Below are 24876 nucleotides of genomic sequence, written 5' to 3'. Positions count from 1 at the left end.
GAGAGGAGATGGAGAGCGAAGGGGAAGAATCCGAGGGGAGCGTAGGAGAAGAGGACAGTGGACCGAGGGATTCCATGAGCCTCTCCAGCGAATCGGAAGATTCACAGAAGGGGGCGCCAGTGGCCAGGGGTAGGGGGTTCCCAAGGGGAACGCCCCAGGAGCAAGGGGGCAGCAGGGACTCCCAAAGCAGTAGTTGGAAATCAGGACCAGCTTCCCCACCAGAGCAGAGTGGGGGGGAAGAGTCCCAAGGATCGGGGCCAGTGCATTCCCCACCAGGGAGAGAAGATAAGGCAGGGCTGACCACACCTCCATCGGAGAGTCAGACAACGGAGGGGAGGTCAGATCCAGCCAGTATCCCGGAAGAGGGAAGCAGTGACAGAAGTAGTGTAACGGTCAGGAGGAAGATCACTGGGTTGGCGCGAGAGGCAAGTTCAAATGTACAGGAGCGCGGGACAGCAGAGAATGAGGATTGGGAACCGGGTCCTAAAGCCCGCCGGAGGGAGGGGGAGGAGCTAAGCGACTCAGCGTCGGAAGAGTCCAGAAAGGGCAATGCCCCAGCGGGCAGGAGGACCCAGAGGAGGAGAGAGCAGCGTAAAAGGTGGAGCAGGGCTAGGATCTTAAACTGGTGTCATAGGGGAGGAGACTCAGACGGTACTTCGCCGGTCTAGGGTGTAAGACGTAGAGCTGCGCGCTGCGGCTTTGAAATGGAAACTGAACCTCAATAAAGACTTTTGTACATAACGACAGCCTAGCGTTGGTCCTCTGTGAGCTGGGACCTAGAGGCAGCTCTGACACCACAATATATGTAATCAAAATGAAAACAACAACCCAATAACACCCCCCCCCACCAAAAAGAGCCACATTTTAAAAAGGCATAGGATGTCAGTCAGATCAACCAAAGGCCTGGTTAAAAAGGAACAATTTTGCCTGGTGCCTGAAGATGTATAATGAAGGCGCCAGGCGAACCTCTCTGGGGAGAGCACTGCACAGACAGGCAGCCACTGCAGAGAAGGCCCATTCTCATGTTCCCACCCTCTGGACCTCTCAAGGAGGAGGCACACAAAGAAGGGCCTGAATGGGTCTTCACCACTCCAGCTAAGCCCTTCATCTGAATGAGTCTATCCGGTCTCAGCACCCAAGGGTGTATAAAAAAGGGAAGCTGCTGGCACAGCACCATTTACTTCTGACTTCCTTGCCTCTTCGCAGGGAAGTGATACAATTGTATACTCACCTAGGATTCAGTAGGTCTAAGAAGGTGGTGACCTTGACAGGTCAGCAATTGTGTAATAAATGCAGCCACCGTCTACAGTGAGATTCTGAACCAGTTTCGTTGTCCAGAATGGAAATATTTCCATGCCTGAGTGTGGAGTGGGCCTGCACAGAGTATTGGTGAACCACCTAGCTGCCAAGGCAGCACTGTTTGCTCTTGCCTCTGGATCAGGGGATCCTACCCCATGGCTGATGATGCTACAGCACATTACACTAGAGGCCCTTCAAGGGGACAAGGGGGGGGAGAAGCACCAGTGCCATTATCACTCTCGTTTTGTCATCCAAACACGAGATGAAACAGTGCATGCAAAATGCACAGAATATAACACGCAAGTACGTCGAGTTTCACTGGCAGCTAGGTTCATTCTAGGTGCAGATGCTGGTTTGAAGCCTTGAAAAGCAAAATGTAGCATTCCTCCCCCATCCCAACCAATGTCTTAATTTGTTTGTAACAGATAATAGGCCCTCTACGTGAAAATGAACTGACCGCAGAAGACTTTGACTTGCTGGAGCAAGTAACGCTAAGTAAGGCAACAGCGAAGGTCAAAGCCCTGGTCAAGGAAATGGGTGTTGGCGGTAAACGGTAATATTTCATTCAATTTTTTTTATATTAAAATATTTTTGTGGGGTTCTCTTGGATTGTAGCTAGAGCTTTCCTCACTAGCCAAGGCAATGCGACTTTGGACGTTCACTCCTTTAGATCCAAATCAATTTGACAGTTTGCATTTGAGTTTTAATGTCTTTTGAAAGCCTTCAGAATATTATGGTGACACTTCCTGGTATATATTTTAGGGGGTATATATAACTGATTGTTTGCCTTGAAGAAAAAAACATTTTCTTCTTTTCTTTAGCGGCAGTAATTTAGCAATGAAAATGAGTGCGCTTCTTTCTTCCTTGCCTAAAAGTGATGTCCGCCGAGATATTGACTTTCTCAAAGAGAAGCACAGGTAAAAAGCCTCTAAATTGTTGCGTGTTAGTTTTTGCCACAGTGCATTCGTTGTTGTGAAATCTGTGTGATACGTAAGATGTTTCAAGACTTAATGAAACGTTTTCTAGCACTTGATTTATTATGTGTACAGGCAATGAACAGTCCACACATATACCCAAGAACAGATCTTGATCTAAAAATTTGCTATCTAAGACCATAGTTGATTTAATTGTTCAGAGCTGAAAATAAATGTTCTTGATGCTGCTTTTAGCATTCATTTATCTCTGCTGATCAGGCATGTGTGGATAGGCTCACATGGTCAAAACCACAAAGACAGTGTACAGGAATGGGAGGTATCAGCAGAGCCCTGAGGTTTGCAGAAGTACATAAAAACTGGTGGTAAAATAGACCTCAAGGGGGACTCTCCCCCCCCCCCCCCGCAAAAAAATAATCATCAGAGTCCATGAAATGCTGACTATTGGCAGGGGAATTGGATGGGAGGGGGCATGAAGGACAGGATCACAGACTGCGTAAAACACTGAAACAGGAACACTTCAAGCTGAAACATTTTGTTGTGGGTTGCACTTGATGTATTTAATAAAGGTTCTGATAACACATCAGTCAGAACTCCTATGAAGCCGGGCTTTTAGAAATGGATAAACTGCTACATTCTGACATGCCTTAATGACTGGAGTTTGGGGGTTTTCTCTGTTTTGTAATTATTAATTATGTCTGTGGCAACTGAGATTAAGTCCCTTTCTTTAGTTTGTCCCAAATTCTTCAGTTCGGAAACCTGTTTATATTGTGGTTCTGCTTTTAAGTAATATTCTATCACTTCAAGAAATACTTTAAAAGTCTTTTTTCCTGTGCTTTGTAATTGCTTGATGTAAACCTCCACTTGACACAATATTTTTCTCTGGAGGTAGTTCACGCCATCAGCTGTGTGTTATGAAGCAATGGGATATCTGTTGAACCAGAGCATGCTTTCTAAAAATACAAAAGGGTTATATTATAAAATTCCAGTGTATGCCTTCCCTACAAATCATACTTGCCCTTTTATATACCTTGCTCAACACTGGGTGTGTTTACTCCCCACAGTGTACTAAAGGTAGATCCAGAGCAGAAAAGCGAACCCTTCTTTGACGTTGTTGGCATTGTAGACCCGTTGTCGAGAGAAGCACAGAAGCTGTCACATTTACTGATTGTAAGATCATATTGATTTCTTGTATGCAATTCCAGCTTTGTGATTTAGTTAAGACCTGTGTAGAATGCTGGAGAGAGAGAGAGAGAGAGAGAGAAAACAAACCAGCTTGACCATGAAATTTACAGGGTAACTTTGGGCCACTTCTCTCTTTTAAGCTAACCTCCTTCAAAAGATGATTATGTATATATGTACGTTTCCGAGCACAATTCAGAGTGTTAGTGCTGACCTTTAAAGCCCTAAACGGCCTCGGTCCTGTATACCTGAAGGCGTGTCTCCACCCCCATCGTTCTGCCCGGACGCTGAGGTCCAGCTCCAAGGGCCTTCTGGTGGTTCCCTCACTGCGAGGAGTGAGGTTACAGGGAACCAGGCTGAGGGCCTTCTTGGCAGTGGTGCCCACCCTGTGGAACGCCCTCCCATCAGATGTCAAGGAAATAAACAGCTATCTGACTTTTAGAAGACATCTGAAAGCAGTCCTGTTTAGGGAAGTTTTTAATGTTTGATGTTTTATCATGTTTTAAATATTCTGTTGAGATCCAACCAGAGTGGCTGGGGAAACTTCTGTTGCACTTGGGTATGGTGTAAGAACTTGCAAACAAATAAATTTATATGTACAATGAAAGTGTCGGGAATTACGTTGTTGCCTCATGCAAATTGTTGTGCTTAATTCTGCATAGAGCAAAATCCCACACAAAACAATTTCGTTAAAACAAGAATTGTTTCTGTTAGTTCCTTGGTCAGGTTGTCAACATGAAACTGAGGCTGTTTATGAACTGTAGATTCAAGCTGTCAGAGGCGCCTTTGAAAAGGTAAGTAGCATGTGAAAGTTTATTAATGAAATGTGCCCCATAATATGGTTCCCACTTAGAAGTAGTTGCCTTGCCTAATGACTTTACTCATTAGGTGATGAGTATTCCACAATCTTCTGCTAGTCTCATTTACGTTTTCCCACTCTGCTGCCTCCCGATCGCAACTTTCCTTCTCTCCAAATCTTCCTTTCTTTCTGTTTGGAATTACTGTGAGTAATTTTACAAGTATTGCCACAAATACTTGATCTTCCAGTCCTTTCATGTACCCAGGCATTAACACCCACTTCCTGCTTCTCTGAATTCTTAAATAAATGTGCACATTGGTTGACTGCACTCTGTTAGAAACATGCTTAGCATAAATGCAGCAACTCGTCGCTTGGTTCTGGTGCTTATAAAACATTAGTGGGTATTAATGCAGAAAAATGGTCCTTTAAGCAAAGTATATCCTCATAGAAAGAGCGCTTATAATTGTAATCACTTTATAATTGGAATCGCTTATCGGAGCTCATCATATTACCATTTATTTATCATTTTTGCTGTATTTGCTTTCTGCCATGTAACCAACAGCCAGGAAGCCCTTTCCTTTTGCCAAAATAATTAGATCATTTGTTACAATATTATGAGTTTTCTGTGACTTGTATTTGCTTTCTCCCAGGCATAAAATGGGTTCTGGGCAGGAAAATTAATCACTGTGTGCCTCATGTTTTTGAAGGGCTTGTTCACTTGCCCTATATAATAGGGCTGTCGCATTCAGCTGGCTAATGCTTGCGTCCTGAGTTGCGTGTTCTGTTTTTCAAAGCGCTGGTAACACCAGCCGCGTTCTTGGCACGTGTTGACAGTGAAGAGAATGTGTTTGTTGAGGGCTCGGCTGGTAATTGTGGCTCAGGAATCCGACCTGAGTTAGAAGAACTATAAAGCCTGTGGAAATTAAAAATAAAGAAAGGGTGCCAAAGATCTCCTACACTGTCTTGTCGTGTGTGGATTAGCTGCTTCAAAAATAGCAGCATTTGCGTGCTCGGCAATGATGAATGTATAAAATAGGATCAGAGGATTCGAAGGTGTTTTAAAAAAGTTGTTATGCAAACTTTTCAGTTGCATCTTTGCCCTTCCTTTCCTGCTCTTTTCCCTTTAATACTGACATTCGTATCCTTGCCGTAGTTTTTATCGTTTTGTTCTGGAGCCCGAACTTGTTTCCGGGGCTAGTGGTTCCTTTCCTCTTGCACCGGGAGCAAACTTCTTTGAAATGCCAGAATCCCCTCTCCTGACCCTCAACATGATAACTCCAGAAAGCTGGCTGGTTGAAGCGGTGAACAGTTCTTATGACCTTGATAACATTTATTTGAAAGACGTAAGTACTGTTTTCTAAACGTACGTGTAGGAATTGCACAAATGCGTAATTGACAAATTAATAATTCTCCCCTCCCTTTAGAAAAACATTCAGGATTTGTGTTTTCTTTAGGACTTGCAGGCCAAAATTCCTCAAGAAAAATAACATGATAAATGTTTGCCCTGTTTCAGATACATTTAGTTACAATCAGATAGATAAATCAGGTAGATTTAGTGACAAAAGAAGTTTTTTGAATGTGTACTAAACACGTAACCAAGAAGGAGCGGAAGCCATAACTTGATGCGTGGATGTTTTTAAGTAGTGAATTGTTCTATTTTCAAATTTCTTTACAGCATACCTAAGGGTTTGCAGTTGCGCTGTACAGTGGTACCTTGGGTTACATACGCTTCAGGTTACATACGCTTCAGGTTACGGACTCCGCTAACCCAGAAATATTACCTCGGGTTAAGAACTTTGCTTCAGGATGAGAACAGAAATCGTGCTCTAGCAGCGCGGCAGCAGCAGGAGGCCCCATTAGCTAAAGTGGTGCTTCAGCTTAAGAACAGTTTCAGGTTAAGAACGGACCTCCGGAACGAATTAAGTACTTAACCTGAGGTACCACTGTATGCCTTTACAGTGTAAATTCTGGGTCTGTTTTTCTATAGTTCATCATAGACTGTTTTTGAAACACTTGCCTGACAGTATAAGAAGTTTTGTATTGGTGGTAGAACGAGTTGGTGGCAAAAATCCAGGAGTCCTGCTGAGTTACACACATTTATGTATTTTGCCTCTCCTTATATTACAAAGAACATTGCTTTGTTTCCATTATTTTGGCGTGGGTTTATTTTTGCTTAAGGATGAGTATTTTTGTATTCAATAATTTTGTAAGAGTACTATAGCTTCCTGATCCTAACTGTCTAGCCACTAATGGCTAACAAGCTTAGGTATTTGCAAATACTTGGACTAGCTTAGGGCCCCACCAAAATGAAAATGTGACAGGGGATTTTGGATTAATCACTTTTTAGGCAGGGTCCATTTAGGTCTAAAACAATAAAGCTAACATTTTCTATCTGGGAACCCTGAAGAACCTGGAGTCAGCCCTGTTGCGCAATACATTTTTAATATATTTGGACGAAGAGTAGTAAATAAGGAAAGCCACCACTGAAATTTGCTGCATTGGCATACAGTGCCAAAAAGCAGTAGAGGAATGGCCCTTAGCTCAGTAGTAGAAGATCCATAAAATGAAAGCAATAATCAATGTACTGTAGTATAAAATAAATAAGGCAGTATTGGATATGATAAAAATTAAAATTACACTATTTTCTTACTTGCACTGATGATAGTCATTGTTTGGATGGGGGGCTTTTATCCATTTCCGCAGTCACATAATCAATCAACCAGTAGCTGAACCGGGTTCCACAGTCACAAAAACAAATTAACCAAAAAAGCCTCAAAAACAAAAACGCAAAATAAATAGCAAAAACAAATGCACCAAACCTAATCCGTTCCTGAAGTCCATTTGACTTCTGAAATGTTCAGAAATCAAGGTGCAGCTTCTAATTGGTGCAGGCACCTCGGAAACAATAGCTGACAGCCGCATCAAATGTTCGGCTTCTGAAAAACCTTTAAAAACCAGAACACTTTGGGGTTTTCGGCGTTTGGGAACCAAGGCATTTCAGAACCAAGGCACCACTGTATACGGCGGCACCCCATGTTCCTAGCTTCTTAAGAGAAGCAAACTTCCTAAAAGAAGCATGATGAATTCTGGGTAAAAAACTGAATGTCAGTTGAAATCATAGCTGCTGCAAAATTAATTAATTCTTGGACAGCTGGGGGAAGGGACCCTTTCCCCCTCCTTCTGCCTTATTAGAAAGGACAGAGCTTAAATACAGTGGAAGCAAGGCTGAATCAGATCTAATGCCTTCAGTAAGACTGAGCCTTCTGCGCAGGTCCATAGCCAAAACGTTTGACTATCCGTATATGCCTCCCACTCTCTAATTTCTGGAACTCTAAACCAACAAAATTGTGCATTTTCACAGGTTGAGAGTGTTGTTTCAGCAGAGTATGAGCTGGAGTATTTGTTGCTTGAAGGACATTGTTTTGATGTAGCCACTAGACAGCCAACTCACGGACTGCAGTTCACTTTGGGAACTAGGAAAAATCCTGTTAAAGTTGATACCATTGTGATGGCCAATCTGGTAGGTTCTGGCTAAGCCTGGCGATGGAATACTTTATTTGACCAAATGCTTATTATTGCCTACCTAAACACAACTGGCCCATTATTATTTGATTCTTTTATTCTTTTGGGCCCAGAAATGATGGTTAATTATAACGGTACATACGGCTGTTTCAGACACGCTGAAGATTTTGCTTCGGCTTTTGACTTATTACAGCTTAGTGTTGCATCTGAACACGAACAGACTGCTGTTAATCTTAACTATGGTTTATTAAAACAAGCCAACTTCCTAACATGGTTATGTCATGTTTTTGTGAGCTATAGTTAAGTGTGACCACAGTTTAGGATATAGATCCTGCATTGCAGTGGGTCGCCCTTGGTGTCCCTTCAAAATCTACAATTCTGTGATCCTATGACCCAACACCAAACCGTTTAATAAAAAATGGAATGGAAGCTTCTAATCTTCTATTTGTGGTTGCACCAACAGATTTTTTTTTTTAAGGGGTCAAGGATTTCATGAACTTGAGGTTCCTACAGACTCATTTTACATGCAGATGCAGGGGCAATAGCAGAAAAATGCTGTTTTCAGTTCACTGTCCCATGATATTATGTAGGATGTGGTGCCATGAGTAGAATTTTCCCAGGGGTTCTAAGGCATGGCCAAACTTGGCCCTCCAGATGTTTTGGGACTACAACTCCCATCATCCCTGACCACTGGTCCTGTTAGCTAGGGATGATGGGAGTTGTAGTCCCAAAACATCTGGAGGGCCAAGTTTGGCCATGCCTGTTCTAAGTGATCTTTACAGTTCTATTGTATAGCCACATCTATAAAGGGGCTATGATTAATGTTAACACTGGTTTATTTAAAACAAACCAGCTTGATCAACCATAGTTTGAAGTTGGCTTGTTCCAAAAACTATAACCACTGTTTGTCAGATTTAGACAATATGACTGGCTGCAGGCCAACTAAAATAGAAGTGAGCTTCCAAACTCTGCTTCCTGGACTACACTTGGGGAGAATGAACAGGCAAATATGGGGGCAGGCTAGGCTTTGTACAACACAGCCACTGTTTACAAAGAAAGTGTTCTCCCCTCCTGCTTTCAAAGCAGTATTTTCATTTTGTTTGGTTTTTTTTCCTTTGTAGGGTTATTTTCAGTTGAAAGCAAATCCAGGTGCTTGGATTTTGAGACTACGTGAAGGAAGATCTGAAGAAATCTACCAAATATATAGGTAAGTCATAACATGAAATTTGCTAATGGTGTGGCAGTCGCTGGAATTGCTGCAGAGAAAAATCCAGGCATCAACACAACTCTGTTCATTCTACAGTGGTGCCCCGCAAGACGAATGTCTCGCAGGACGGAAAACCCGCTAGAAGAAAGGGTTTTCCGTTTTGGAGGTGCTTCGCAAAACGAATTTCCTATGGGCTTGCTTCGCAAGACGAAAATGTATTGCGAGTTCCTGCGGGTTTTTTTTCCTTCCCCCCTTTTTCTAAGCCGCTAAGCCGCTTATCCACTAAGCCGCTAAGCTGCTTAACAGCTGATCCGCTAAGCCGCTTATCAGCTGATCTGCTAAGCCGCTTATCAGCTGATCCGCTAAGCCGCTAAGCCGCTTATCAGCTGATCCGCTAAGCCGCTAATAGCGCTAATCCGCTAAGCCGCTAATGGGCTTGCTTCGCAAGACAAAAAAACCGCAAGACAAAGAGACTCGCGGAACGGATTTTTTCTTGCGAGGCACCACTGTACTGTTTGCAACAGCACAGTCTGACTAGGTGTTTTGCTCCTTGCATCTTCTGAAGGAATGATGTTCACCAAACTGTCCTGGTTCAAAGAGAAGCCTTTGGAAGAATTCACATTCTTCTCACTTCATCTGAATTGGGAATTTGGCAGACTTAACAGTACAGTCCCAGGCTACAAGACTTAGGAATGTTACATGATTACAGTGTCTTACTGCAAAAAGGTTTAAAATCACAGGAATAAAAATTCTGCAGTGGGTATAAACAGGGAGTTTAATATACTTAGCATCCTTGCTTTTTAAAATAAGGAAAGATAATTTCAGAAACTGGGTAAATTAAAAGAAACAAACAAATGCAGATTTGCTTACTCGTTTATTTTATGTAGCAGAGTTCAGCTTTTCTTGGTACAGAATTTGGGCTTATTATTTAAAGCATATGCATAACCACCATGCAATTGACAAAGAAGTGCACTAAATCCGATAGAATTTGTTGGAATTAAACATAACAGTGGGCTGGTTTCTGGATTCACTAAACGATCTATTATTTTAAAAAGAAATACATTGGTATTCAGGTTACTAACCTCCTCCTTGAAATTATTCTTTTTTAAAAAAAATCTCCTTTGCTATTTAGACATTTACGGTGACACTATTCATGATGGTGATCATCGTTTTGAAGCAGCTGCACCTGTAAACCAGAATTTCTTATGCAGTGTAGCTATGGATGACGCCAGATCTAAATTTGGCATCTCTCAAGTGACAAGATTTCAGTCTAATTATTATGATTCATTTGCAGTTCAATCCAGTGCTTCTCTATTTATAGTGCTGTCAGGCACTGCAGGGCTTGGATCAGGAACCCTGCAGGTCAGAGACAGGTTTGCTACTGCCTGCACCATTTGGGCTGCTGAACTCCACAAATGCTGGTGATCTGGGAATATTTGACAAATGAAGCAGAACTCTTTCAAACAATGGCTTCAGCTGAGAGGGTCGATGGTTATCAAAGATTTCTGTGTTTGAGGGGGGATTACAATAACATTTAGAGATTAAAGTGCTCATTCTTTAAATTGATATCCCTGCATATGTAAATTTGTTCCTTATTATTGTCCTGGATCTTAGGCAAGTCAATTGGCACTTTTGTAAAAATAAAAATCAACAACTTTTGGGGTTTCCTGGTTTATACTTTGTGAAATATGGCAACCCTATTATTGTCGTTTAAATCTTGACCCTGTCTATTGATAGCTTTTTATTGTTTTGTACATTTGTACTAGAAGAGTAGGATAAAAATGCTCTAATAATGAAAGACGGTAAATAAGTAAGTTCCACTGTGTTCAATGGGTCTTACTTTCAGGTAATTGTATGAAGGATTGCTGGCTTAGAAAATAAAATAAAGCAATAAACTGGGGTTTCTGGAATCCAGATTCTGAGCAATTTATCTTAAAGCTGGGTAGGTTTCCTGAAATATGTGTTGATATTACATTAATCAAGAGACGTGGGTGGTGTTGTGTTTCATCTCTCACTTCAGCCCCAAGCTTTTTAATGGATTTTTAAAATAAGTGAACCTGCCATTGTTTAAAAGATGTTTAAAAATAAGCGAACCCTTTGACAGTGATGCTCTGTAATCAAGCAACGCTCCTTCCCAAAAGTAATGCAGCTCTCTTAAGCTCAGTGTTATAAATGATTGAACGTTTAAAAAGTGGTAAGATTTTAGAAGGAGATACCATATTGTTGTTCTCAAATTGAAGGCTGTACAAATAATATGAATTCATGAATTAAATTAATGGGGGGGGTATTTTTGTCTCCTTTTGTCACCACACCCGGGACCCCAGCTGCAGCTGATGACATGGGTGTTTACCTTCAGTGCTGTTTGTCAAACTGATCATTTTGCACTGACATTTGACTACAAAATAAAAATGGGTGCTTAAACTGAAGGAACACCAGGATCTTAGGTCGTTTGGACATTTGAGTCCTTTCTATTCTCTCCCATTGCTGTCTGTGAGGCAAGGAGTCATTATGCCTAAAGGTTGTGGGGACTTCCATCTATTAGAGACCCAAGAACTACATCAAATATGTATTACAGGAATATAGTAAACAGATACAATAGAAAGAGCCACAACTTTGGCTTGTGCATTCCCTCCTATCCTTGTCATAGCCACAAGGAGGACTTTCCATTTTTACTTAACCACAGCTTATTGCATTGTCTCAACAAAGAAATTATATTATTGATTGATTGAGTTTATATACCATCCTATACCTGGAGGTCTCAGGGCAGTTCACAGGATAAAATAAAAATGTAAAACCACAATATATATAATCAAAATAAAAACAACCCAATAACACACCCCAAAGAAATAAAAGACCACGTTCTAAAAGGGCATAGGATGTCAATCAGCTCAACCAAAGGCCTGGTTAAAAAGGAATGATTTTGCCTGGTGCCTAAAGATGTATAATGAAGGCGCCAGGCAAACTTCCCTGGGGAGAGCATTCCACAGATGGGGAGCCACTGCAGAGAAGGCCCCGTTCTCGTGCTGCCACCCTACAGACCTCTCAAAGAGGAGGCACATGAAGGAGGACCTCAGAAGATGATCTCGGGGTCCGGGTAGATTAATATGGAAAGAGAGGGTTCTTGAGGTATTGCAATCCTGAGTCATTTAAGGCTTTATACGTCAAAACTAGCACTTTGCATCGGGCCAGGAAACTAATTGATAGCCAGTGCAGTCAGACCAGGATCGGTGTAATATGCTCAGAGTGTTTTGCTCCGGTGAGCAACCTGGCCGCTGAATTCTGCACCAGCTAAAGTTTCTGAACGGTCTTCAGAGGCAGCCCTACATATAACGCATTGCAGTAATCTAACCTCGAGGTTACCAAAGCATAGACAACAGTAGATTGGCCATCCCTGTCCAGATAGGGGTATAGCTGGGCAAATTGTAGTTAAGATTAACTATGTCTTGCGTGAAACAAGCCAACTACAAACCGTTAACACTGACCATAGTTCAGGGTTCAGAGAACACACTAAAATGTGGTTAATGAAAATGGCAAGTGAATAGTTATGAATTCTTCATCATAGCTGCACTGATTGAGTGTGTTGGCCCAATGGTTTGCTGCAGCTTGTTCCTTCCATGCTGTCGCTAAATGTTTGGTGGACAACTTGTGACGCCCTGCCTAATTTCCTGTGGTTGTGCAAATCCTGGAGCCAGAAAAACGAGTGGAGGAAATGGTAGGGGACAGCAAACAGATGGAGCAGTGAAAAGAGAAGGGGGGGGGGGGAAACCCTCAGCAAGTGATCAGTTCAGACCTCTGACAAAGGCAATTTGTTCCCCAGCCCCCAGCATCCTGCTGATCAGGGAGGAAAGGGGGAGATGAGACTGCTCACTTTTGGTGTTAGCCCTGCCTACCAGTAGTGAACTGCTGCTGGCAGATGACCCCATTGAGAACACAACCCTCAACAGAAAAAGAAAGTTTCCCACCCTTGTTCCAAGCAACAGTTTAGCATTATGTCTGAACACAGTCAATGCCTAAAGCGAAACTCCTTTGTTATTTTTGCTGTTGGAAGCTGCATATGGTTTTTGTAATCTTATTATATTTATAGTATTGAAATGTGGGGGGGGGGGTTGGAATGTTTTTGTTTTGCTATGTTGTTGTTGTTGTTGTTGTTGTTGTTGTTGTTGTTTGAATTTATATACCGCCCTATACCTGGAGGTCTCAGGGTGGTTCACAGAACAAAATCAAAATATAAAACCACAAAATATATAATGAAAATTACAGTTTGTTACTATGCTATTGTTTTTGCTGTGTTATGAAATTGTTCTGTAGTGTTTGCTTGAAATGCATCCTGTTACTATGTTTTAAGCTACTTTGGATATGGGTGTGTGTGTGTGTGTGGAAAAGCCACATACAAATAAAATGAATGAATTCCAGATGCAGTGGTTAGGAATGCTTGTCTGTTCCTTTCCCTACAGAACTATAAATCTTGGTTTGGCAACTAAGCAAACTAGCCATACAGAACTATAAATCGTTGTTTGCAACTAAGCAAGCTAACCATATTGGAATATCTACATACTGGGGAGCAAATAAACAAAATGCTGTCTGTTTACGTTTATCCGGTCTGCAGCTTGTCTTGCTTCCTAAAACAGAGTGACGTTGGATACAATTGCCAATAGATTACAACCACAGGAGAAGTTGCCTTTATTGTAAGAAGTGTTTCTGGCTGTTAGTCAATGTCTTAAAGCTGGTTTTGACATCTTCTTTTGCGGTGTGTCTGTAGGTGATATTCTAGACATGCTTGCCTTAGGAAGAATCATTTTGAAGGCTTGCTGAGAAGGGCCCAGATATTTGCAAGAGATTACCAGATAGTTTTTGGCTTCTTTTCTAAGAATGCCTTAAGCGGAGTGGGGGCTCTACTGAGGCTGAATCAGTAAGTTGTCTTTTGTGCAAGAAGCCAGTCTTTTGCATGCAGAGATACTCGAGGGGAGAGATTGGTATTGGCAACTAGGCTTCAGAGACTTGGCAACAGGAGTTTTCCAAATAGCCACTTTTTGCTTTTCAGTGTGATTAGGATTATTCATTCAATGAAGGTACAACTGCATATTTTGCATTTAGAATTAGCTTTTAAAGACGCTGAGCCTGTAGCTTGTGGATAACTGATAGCTCAAGCATGGGTTTTCGTGCCAGGTGGCCTCCAGTAGATAGACTTTAGCTCTGGAACTCAGCTGTTGAGCATAATAGCACCGTATTGATTTATGCTTTGTTGAACCAACTTGCTTGCTAAATTGATATGACCTTCCCCCAAAATTTATCCTTCCGCCAGCAGCCTCTGCTGGAAGCATATAAATGTGGAAAACTTCCTAAATTAGTAAGCTGGTACAAACCATGCTGTGAACAGGCAGTTTTCATTCTCATCTGAGCAAAACATTCTACTTCTTTATGTTGTGATTAAAAAAGAAGTGGGTTTTTTTCTAATCTGAAGTTAAAATAACAACTTTTCCCTCCTCCTAGGCATGAAGGAACTGATTCTTCTGAAGTTTCAGAAGAGGTTGTTGTGGTACTAAATAGTTTCAGCAGCAAAATCATCAGACTCCAGGTATGTATGCTAATAAACCCTTATCGGAACAATTTTATGTTTCATTTCTTTCTTTTCTTTGGCATGGAACAGTCATACCTTGGAAGTTGAATGGAATCTGTTCCGGAAGTCCGTTTGACATCCAAAACATTTGGAAACCAAAGTGCGGCTTCTGATTGGCTGCACAAAGCTCCTGCAGCCAATCGGAAGCCACGGAAGCCCCGTCAGACATCCAGGTTCTAAACCAGAACCGTCACTTCCAGGTTTGCGGCGTTCGGGAGCCAAAACATTCGAGAACTGGGCTGTTCGAATACCAAAGTACAACTGTAATGGTGCCTGGTGGATGCTGTCTGCTGACAACTCAATTTGTTCTCATGTGTAGGTGCAGAAAAAACCTGATGAAATTCATGAAAGCCTCTTGAGTGATGGGGCAGCAGAAGAAGAGGAAGATTTCATGATTAGGTAAACTGGCTTGTTTGCATTTGGGCAAACCAGCACATTTGATTTTCCTTTTTGGGGAATTGAAGGCTGATTACTTAGAAGAAACTGAGCCTTTCTCAATGAAGATGTTAAACATTATTTTATGTACAGCAGTGTAGTGTTGCATTTTGCAGTGCTGAAATTTACCATGATGGTCCCCGTAGCCATTCCTGCCCCCTGCCAGAAAAGTCCAGAAATACAGGCAGTTTCGTTCTTCAAAAGCAGCAATGCATAGTACAATATCAATTTTATTAGGAACAACTGATGCAGAAAGCTTCTTCACTGTGGACATTATTAGGGGCATTTATTACTCTATTCTTCAGGCTACCAGAACAAGTAGCAAAGATTTTTGAATGGGCAGAATGATAACACAGAGACATTAAAATGAGCACAGCAGCCAGAGTGTATTACTTTCAGCCAGACCAGGAAAGAAAGAACAGTTTTAAAATGTGAAAATTTAAAAAGAGAGCCAAGGTGCTAGAGGTGGTTAGGATTGGGGCAGGAGAACGAGGCTCAAATTGCCACTTGGCCATGAACTTCACTGAGTGGCCTTGGGCAGTCACAACCTCTCAGCCTAACCTACCTCACATGGTTTTTTTGTGAGGGTACCTTGGAGGAAAGAAGGGATAAAAACATATTCAATAAAATTAAAAAGTCCTGGACAAATAATAAATTTCTTCACATGATACTGAAAATACGTTAAATTCAGCAGCAACCAGTCCTTCCCTGGTGATATTATTGCACGGTTTGGGCAACACAACCGAGAAGGGCCACGTCTTGGGGCAGTAAAACAATGTTCTGCAGATTTCTCTGGGCTCTTGTGCCTTCCTCCTTTTTCTTCTTCTTTTGTCTTGATGTTCGCTTTTAAATGCCAGCTGAATAATGCTCTTTTTGAAGTTCTACAGGAGGGACTCAAAAAGCAGAAAACGAAAAGAAAATGGATATGTTAAATATCTTTTCTGTTGCTTCCGGCCATTTGTACGAACGGTTTTTAAGGTAACTGATTCTTTTCGTTGTTGTATTTTAGGATAGGATTGTGTTTTTCCTCTATAGTTTAACTTTGAAAGTGGAGTGAAGTATTTAACATGGAGCTTTTGAGTGCTGGGGGCAGGTTGCATGAGCAGTATAAGCAAGACATGTGTAGTTTAAGAGGCTTGTTACTGGATTTTTTATTTCCAGTTGTAAAGATCTCAAATATAAACTTACCTTCCGGCATCTCTGTGGCAATGTTTTGCTGTGCATATTCTAATATGTTAACTGATGAGATTTCCCCCCCCTCTCCAGAATAATGATGCTCTCAGTTCTGCGCCACACCAAGACACCGGTTAAATTTTGGTTTCTGAAAAACTATCTGTCACCAACATTTAAAGTAAGTACACTTATCTCCCTGTTAAGTTAAAAACTTTTGTGAGCCATGAAAATAATAGCAGACTCTTGTTAGCAGAAAGATGTCAGTATTTTGAGATCACAAGTCAAAACTTATATAGAGTAACATCAGCATGCATTTTTCAACTTTAAAATGTGACCTTTGTCTAGATGGCCTTTGAGAGAGACATTCGTCATCATTGTCTGTGCTTTCAATTCAGTCAGGTCACTTTGTAACTTTTAAAACTCTTTCTTGATTAAAATCCAGTTCTGAGCAGCTTTATTTCACAAAAGGTTTGGTAACTTGAAAGTGTCTCATTGCAGCTAATAAGATCTTCTATGATTCTTAACTATAGAGCAGGAAAGGATGGATCAGGGCCACTTACTACATAATAAGCCGATGCCTGAACTGCAGTTTAAGATTGAGCCGTGGGATCACAAATTTTCCCTTCGGTCACAGTTAAGGGGTACATCAACATCGTAGCTAAGTGCAGTTAACACTAGGCTTTTTTTTTTTTTTAAAAAAAAGGTTTTATGTATTTTTATTTTGTACTTTTCCAGTTTATGCATTTCACTAATTTTATACATTTCACTAATTTTACAATTATTTTGACATTTCAAAACTTCCTTCCCCCTCTTTCTGCAGTTCCGTAAATTTGTTTTTAATATCTTCTGCATATCCTAATTAACTTAATTTGCTCATTTATTCATCTCTTTTAAATATATACTCTTATGAAACTGCAGGTTATTACAATAATCCTGCCAGTGTTTTTATCTGTTTATAATTTATCTGTATTCTTTTATATATATACAAAATGTTATCTTGATTTCTTCTTCTTCTGGTAAGCTTTGCCATTTCTGCATATTCCATAAGTTTTTGTATCCATTCTTCCTTTGCTGGGACTTCTGCTTCTTTCCATTTTGGGGCAAGTAATATTCTTGCCACTGTAGTAGTATACATAAATAAATTTCTATATATTTAGGTAGGTCTGTCCCTCTAATTCCCAAAAGAAAACCTTCTGGGTTTTTGTTTTTTTTTTACAAAGGTTATTTTAAACATCCTTTTCATTTCATTATATATAATTTCCCAAATACTAGGCATTTATCCTCCCCCCACATCCACCCCACCATACCACATATGCAGAAGTCAACCAGATAGACATCTGAATCTTATTTCAACAGTGGTGACAGGACAGTGTCTATTGCCACACCTGAGAGCAGCAGGCTAACTTAAGGGATGCTGGGCAGCCACACAGCACATCCTCTAACACCTTGGTCCCACCCATCAGCACCTGGACTGTACTAATACTAGGTCGAGCCCTTCAATGATTTAGAAAGAGAAGCAATTCCAGTTGAGAATAACGGTCTTGAAATCGGAGATTGACAACTGGCTGCCCACAGGCTAATTCTGCCCCACGCCCAATGTAGCTTTATCTCACATGCCCAAATGATCCTCAAGGTCTGGTTAGAAAAAGAAGATGCTTTTCCACTTCTAAATAAAATAAGTGGTAAGACTTGATGTGAACCTTATTATATTGCCCGTGGAAAGACAGAATGTCATGTGTCAAGACTGGTTCTTGAAAGGATATTTCAGGAAGCACATTAATTCTGCTCTGCCAATTTTTTGCTAATTTTTTCAAACATTTCTTACAATAATCTTCATGTCAAACAGTTGCATTGTTTCATAAATTGACTTTCCACCTGCAATTCCACAGTGTTTTTTTACTCAAACCTCACATCCAGGCAGATCTGAGGTCATGTGTACCATACTTGGGAAGCATGTACTGTTAGGAGATTGCCAAGTTTATCCCAAGATGTTGACCATCTGAATGGGGGTTGGATTGTTCTCTGACTGGTGTTTGGGATGGAATGGCTGCTAAGAAGTAGGCCATCCTTGATTTAGACATCCCCAGGGAAAATGTGAAGCTGGGAGTTGTATTGGAAGTAGTGCTTGCCTCAAGTTTCCCATGTGACCTTGACAAGTTTCCTTGGCAACAGCGTGTGTGCAACTTTCTTTCTGTCTTTTTATCTTGTAGAAAGTTATCCCTCACATGGCAAACAAATACGGATTCCAGTATGAACTTGTGCAGTACAAATGGCCCCACTGGCTTCATCAACAGGAAGAAAAGCAAAGAATCATCTGGGGTTACAAAATTCTTTTTCTGGATGTTCTCTTCCCGTTGGCTGTGGACAAAATAATATTTGTTGATGCTGATCAGGTAAAAAAGTCCATTTTTTAAGGAAGTACAGTATGCATCTAAGACTGTTCTTGTATGCATTGGTTCAGCATGTCCCTGATATGCCTGAATGTTGTGCTTCAGGCCAGAACTGCAGTTTCGCTTGGTTAAAGTTTAACCCTAGATTGTACCATTTTAGTCCAATGAGTGGGCACCTTTGAATGCTCCCTTTGATGCACATCCAGAACTAGCACATCCCGGAGAGGATTCCGAAACGTAATCCTTCTCCTGGATGAGGTTTTGTGGAAGAGCTTTTGAAAGTGCTACCCCCACATGAGTATTGGAGTTCAGGTAAAATCTTTCCCATGTTACATTGTTGATTGTGGGTTCCCAGTTCTGTACACTTGGCTGGGAAGTCATTGCTATCAAGGACATAGCATTCGTGACACCATTTCTGATGAAGAGGTCTGCTTGTAATGTTTTCACCCCAAGTAGGCCTTGGCATTGCTAGGGTCATGCTAGGCATCCTCTTTCAACTGGGAGCTGGGATGGAACTGCATTCCATAATGGCTTTGATTCCTGGAGTATGGTAGTTCAATTCTCAGTGATGTGCTGATGAGATGGGTGAAGAAAGCTTTGAAACACTTAAAAAGCCAACTTCTCTTTTCCCCCTCCCAGTTATCACAGCTGGCCTCCTTCCTCGCTTTGCTCTTTCCCAGCACTCTGCTTCCAAACTTTAATTGGCCATGCATTCCATGACATCATATAGAGTGTAGGCGTTACACCATCCTCTCTCTTTCTCCTACTGTTTAGATCGTAAGAAGCGACTTGAAAGAACTCCGAGATATAGATTTGAAAGGAGCACCCTATGGCTATACTCCCTTCTGTGATAGCCGTCCAGAAATGGATGGCTACCGTTTCTGGAAGTCAGGCTATTGGGCTTCACATCTTGGGAAAAGGAAGTACCACATTAGGTAGGAGAACTAAACAACCCAATCTCTCTCCTCTGCACCCTCCTTTTTACTGTATGTAGAAATTAGTTAAAACATTTTTTATGCCAAAGTTCTCTATTGAATATTTCACTAAGCAGGATGTCCTGAAGTACATATAGACAAAGCATGGAACCTCTATTGGTTCTTTTTATGTGTTGAGACCTTATTCTGGCATCATGTTTACCCTTCTTTTGGATACAAACAAATGTGACCTTTATACATTGCTCTGAAACTTGTCGTTTTTATAGTGCTTTGTATGTTGTGGATCTGAAGAGGTTCCGGAAGATTGCTGCAGGAGACAGGCTTAGAGGTCAATACCAAGCCCTTAGTAAGGATCCAGGCAGTTTATCCAACCTAGACCAGGTATGCTGCAACCTGTGGTGTATATATGTCACAAAACTATTGTCTTGCTTGCTCTTGCTACAGTGACAGTAGCACAGTCAAGGAAAGAAAACACCCCCATTGTTTTTAGCGCTGTGGGTTAAAGCCTCAGCGCCTAGGGCTTGCCGATCGAAAGGTCGGCGGTTCGAATCCCTGCGGCGGGGTGCGCTCCCGCTGCTCGGTCCCAGCGCCTGCCAACCTAGCAGTTCGAAAGCACCTCCGGGTGCAAGTAGATAAATAGGGACCGCTTACCAGCGGGAAGGTAAACGGCGTTTCCGTGTGCGGCTCTGGCTCTGGCTCTGGCTCTGGTCAGAGCAGTGATGTCACGCTGGCCACGTGACCCGGAAGTGTCTCCGGACAGCGCTGGCCCCTGGCCTCTTAAGTGAGATGGGCGCACAACCCCAGAGTCTGTCAAGACTGGCCCGTACGGGCAGGGGTACCTTTACCTTTACCTAGTGCTCTTTAGCTACTGTGTGTAACATTTTACTATTCACAATATTCAGCTTGTATCTTGGAACTGCAGCAGCAATGTTAACTGGTGACGTATTTTTTTTCAGGATCTTCCAAATAACATGATTCATCAGGTGTCCATTAAATCTCTTCCTCAAGAGTGGCTGTGGTGTGAAACTTGGTGCAGCGATGAATCCAAGAAAAAGGCTAAAACCATTGATCTGGTGAGCTACTTTATAATAATTCCCCTCTCCCCCAATACACATTCATAGTGAACATTTTATCCATCCTAAAGGAGAATACCGCTGCATGGTGTCTTGAAGGCAGTCCTGCTGTAAACTGTTGCATAATGAGGCATTTCTTCAATCCACGTTGCAATCCACCCTATGTTTAATGTCAGGAGGTACTGAGCACATGTACTCATTCCATGCCCTTCCTCCATTGGTGCTGTGGTCTAAACCACTGAGCCTCTTGGGCTTGCCCATCGGAAGGTCAGTGGTTTGAATCCCCACGACAGAGTGAGCTCCCGCTGCTCCGTCCCAGCTCCTGCCAACCTAGCAGTTTGAAAGCAAGCCAGTGCAAGTAGATAAATAGGTACCACTGCGGTGTGAAGGTAAACGGTGTTTCCATGTGCTCTGGCTTCCATCACGGTGTCCTGTTACACCAGAAGCGGTTTAGTTATGCTGGCCACATGACCTGGAAAGCTGTCTGTGGACAAACGCTGACTCCCTTGGCTTGAAGCGAGATGAGCACTGCAACCCCGTAGTCACCTTTGACTGGACTTAACCATCCAGGGTACCTTTACCTTTTAAAACTGAGCAGCTGAACTTTACACGTGTTTAATCTGCAAGATACAACCCATGACTACCACTCAAGGTGTCTCAGGAAGGGAAAATTGCATAGCAACACTTTCTTGACTCTTCCAGCTGATCACTGGATACAGGTGTGAATGTCTTTCAAGAAGAGCATTGCTATCCAATTTTATATCTGTTCATCAGATCTCCATCTTTAAGAATCAGATTGTCTGCTGTGGACTCCCTATCAGAGTCACATTCTTGTGGTTTTGGTGAAGTTGACAGAAGAGCTTGTTTGGAATGAGGCAGTTTTTTTAAAAAAGATGAATGGTGGGACTGAGGGTTCCTGGGGTGGCTGGTGACAGATGGTTCTGTTTATAAAAAATAATGCTATCCAGATGTGCAGGCTGCCTAAAGAGCAGTGATTGAAAAGCATGGCATGCTGTTCTCCAGAAATGTATTAATACGTGGATTTTTTTGCCAACATAATTTGTATAATGGCTGCTGATGTGTCAGCACAGCTACGATTTCTAATTCTGCTATGGACCAGAATGGTGTGTATTTTAGGCCTTAATGTGAGTCCCGTTTGGAAAACAGATACGGGAAATGGGACAACACTGAAACCTGGGAAACATAGATTTGCTTCCCTGCTATGTTGTCTCTGCCCTTACTTGTGACTTATCCCCAGGGTTTCCTCCACTCTAAAGTGATAGCTGCAGGAGGACTGTGCCAGGTGACACTTCTGGATGACAATAACAGACCCATAATCCGTTTGTAATATTTGTATTTCAGTGTAACAATCCAAAAACCAAAGAACCCAAACTAGAGGCTGCTGTCAGGATAGTTCCTGAATGGACAGAGTATGATTCTGAAATACAGCAGCTTATAAATCAAATAAAAAAGGAGAAGAAAACCATGAGTCAGTCTCAACAAAAAGGTGAGGTATAGAAACATTTGCTCATTAAAGACCTTTGGCAAGGGGAACGGGGTTTCCAAGATTTAATTGCCTATCAGGACTGGTGAATTTGCAACGCTGGGGTCCTCAGAACCACCGGCGGAGGAAGGGGGTGCTGGGGGTGCAGTCCGCCCTGGGTGTCATCCTTGACGGGGGGTGACATCGCCCCCCCTACCCCCTGGGATGCTAGCCCCGCCCCCAGGTGCGGAGCAGCTAGCTCTGCCTCTGCTCAGAACCATGTAAGGATGCCTTTCTTAATACATGTAGGGAGCCCTCATGAGTTCAGAAAGATCATTGTTTCAGAAAAGTACCCTCCAACTCATGGATGGCAATCAAACTGGCAACAAGGGTGTGCTGCACCCTCCCCAGGCCCTATGTGTTTGCATATGCAAATAGAGAATGCCAAAAGAGTGTTCCCGCTTTCCTATAATCTTCCAATACAGTCCAAGGTAGCTGATATTAGAATTTGAGCTGTTTCCTCTTTCCTTTTCTGGAATGAATATTACTGCCTAATAAAATCCAGAGATTGTCCAAGCCCCTGTATAATGATATTGTCTGTAGCCTTATTGTGAGTTAGTTCCAGAAGTAGAACAGCAAGCTCTGGAGTAACTTCTGGTTGTCCTGTTTCCTATGTGAAGGAACCAGCTTGCAATAGAACCAGCAACTTGGACAGAAGATTATGGCTAAGTAAATTAATTGTGATTCTAACGGTGATGAGAAAATGGCAGGAAGAAAGTCTTGGCTTTATTCAGTTCTTGAGTGATCTTGCAATTATTCTGTGTATTCAAATAATAATAATTTTTTTGTTTTTCATTTATAGATTCCAGCCATGATGAACTTTAGCACTATTTGAAGAGTGTCCTGATGACACAGCTACTGGCCATAGACTGGGGGTTAGTGGTAGTTTTTGTGGATGTATGTAAATACTACAGAGGTGCTCTATATTTTTAAATAAAAACTTCTGGCATTTTATTGGGACTTGGAACGGAATAACAGAGTGGAAAGGAAACCTAGAAAAGTGTGGGCTGAGCAGTTCAATCTGATTGCCTTTCCACTTCCACTGCCTTTCCAAATTCTGGTGCTACATTCGCTAAGTGTTTCACATTACACAAATATTTTGTTGGAGATCTCATGTAAAAATTTTAAAGTGTCTGTCTGTAGTAAACAAACAAACACCCCCATCTCATACTTTTCTTTTTAAAGCTCTATTCCATCTTTCTGCAGAAGCTTCCAAGGAGGCTGATCTGAGACAATACTTGAAGTTTCATTGCTTTTTCTGTATGACGTGTCTGCGTGCCTCTTTCTCGTGTTTGATGTCACTTTCACTGAACTTTACTCTCCTGGGGCAGGAAATCAGTTGGGTCCCATTCCGTGGAGAAAGTGCTGAATTTTGGAGGGTTCAGCTCACTAGCTCAGCAAGGACAGAACAGTCTTGGCACTTGCTAAACCTCAATATTCCCGCTGGGCTCTGAAAGATGCTGCGTAAGACCAGCAGCTGCTGCCACGGAAAACAAAGTTGGGAGCCCTGAGTCTCACACCAAGAGCAGCCACTTAAGTGATGTGGGGCAAGCAAACTGCAACTACCTCTGACGTTACTAAATGAAGGACTTTCTTTGCAGACACAAATCCTCTGATATCTAGTTCCGGCCTGCAAACTTAAAAGTTGATAATCTAGTTCCGGCCTGCAAACTTAAAAGTTGATAACTTCTAAAAGCAGTTGGCTTAGACCCCAGAGGAAATACTAGAAGTAGTGGATACTCGCTCCTGCACCCCCATATACTTTTAACCTTCTTTTCAATCTACCTGCCTAAGTTTCCGTTTTGGTTCTCCCAGATAGTCTAGCTGCCCAGAATGGGTGGGGTATAAATAATAAATTATTATTATGATGTTCTTAGCTGCTGCTGGGCCCAAAAATATTTGTCTACCTGCTCTGCCAACCTGGGGCCATTGTTCTGTTTGCTGCCCTGGGTTCCTTTAGGAGGAAGGGTAAGATATAAATTTAATAACACTTTCCCGTCTCAGTTTCATCTATAAAAACCAAAATCTTTGTAAGACCCTCGTTCAGCTGCACCAGATTCCAGTTGATAAACCTTTTCCTGCTTCCACAGCACTTTCTGTGACTGTTTTGAGAGTCTTTGCTGATACACTCAGATTTCTCTACCCCTTCTCTAAAATGCCTCTCTTTGTATAGATTAGCAAGGTGTCTCTTTTGCAATCACTCTTTCTTCCTCAGTCTTATGTTGCTTTGTCTTTTACAATATCAGCCTTGTTACCACTGACAACTGAAGGCAGACCTGCTTAGGGAAGTTTTTAATGTTTGAGGTTCTATTGTGTTTTTAATATTCTGCTGGGAGCCGCCCAGAGTGGCTGGGGTATAAATAATAAATTATTATTATTATTATTATTATTATTGATGGGCATATGGTTTCCTGCATCCTCCTGAGCTTTAATTTTATGAATTTTTGTGACACTAAGCCAAACAAATCCATGTTCTTCCTATCTCTCTGGTATAAAATGATGTATCAGGCTGGAACTAGATGTACAGCAAACAATGGACTGCCATCTCCAAATGGTACAATAAGAATCTAACATAAAATAAAAATCAAATTATTCCCTCTTTGTGCAGTAAAATTTACTTCTCTCCTGCTGTGCATCATTTTTATTTCACATCCAAGAAACTGTAGAGGAGAAACTGAGACAGAGCAGGAGCTGTAAGCCTTCCATGAAACAAATGTGAGGGAGATGGAGCTGTTGCTGTAGAGATTTCTTTCACAGGGACCGGGGCTG

At 41.8% G+C, this 24876-nt stretch overlaps 1 protein-coding gene across 4 annotated transcripts in view; it reads left to right on the top strand.

The window, feature by feature from the left end:
- Positions 1-24706, top strand: part of UGGT2 (UDP-glucose glycoprotein glucosyltransferase 2) — an 82647-nt gene extending 57941 nt beyond the window's left edge. For 2 of the 4 annotated variants that reach the window (XM_079972426.1, XM_079972427.1), the window contains 17 exons: positions 1725-1852; positions 2121-2216; positions 3296-3401; positions 4128-4207; positions 5366-5555; positions 7574-7732; positions 8856-8941; positions 14432-14516; positions 14878-14957; positions 15873-15971; positions 16260-16344; positions 18377-18559; positions 19331-19491; positions 19758-19872; positions 20448-20564; positions 21927-22071; positions 22910-24706. In XM_079972426.1, the coding sequence (XP_079828552.1) occupies positions 1725-1852; positions 2121-2216; positions 3296-3401; positions 4128-4207; positions 5366-5555; positions 7574-7732; positions 8856-8941; positions 14432-14516; positions 14878-14957; positions 15873-15971; positions 16260-16344; positions 18377-18559; positions 19331-19491; positions 19758-19872; positions 20448-20564; positions 21927-22071; positions 22910-22932 (1938 nt within the window). In that variant the 3' untranslated portion in view covers positions 22933-24706. Of the gene's footprint in view, positions 1-1724; positions 1853-2120; positions 2217-3295; positions 3402-4127; positions 4208-5365; positions 5556-7573; positions 7733-8855; positions 8942-14431; positions 14517-14877; positions 14958-15872; positions 15972-16259; positions 16345-18376; positions 18560-19330; positions 19492-19757; positions 19873-20447; positions 20565-21926; positions 22072-22909 lie in introns of those variants that run through there. The other 2 variants (XR_013837847.1, XM_079972428.1) reach the window with 2 other exon arrangements.
- The last annotated feature ends 170 nt before the right edge of the window (positions 24707-24876 follow it).

Source organism: Podarcis cretensis (assembly GCF_951804945.1).
Source record: "Podarcis cretensis genome assembly, chromosome: 4".
Lineage (NCBI taxonomy): Eukaryota > Metazoa > Chordata > Lepidosauria > Squamata > Lacertidae > Podarcis > Podarcis cretensis.
Note: the sequence above shows the minus strand (reverse complement) of the source record. Positions and strands in the feature narration are given on the sequence as shown.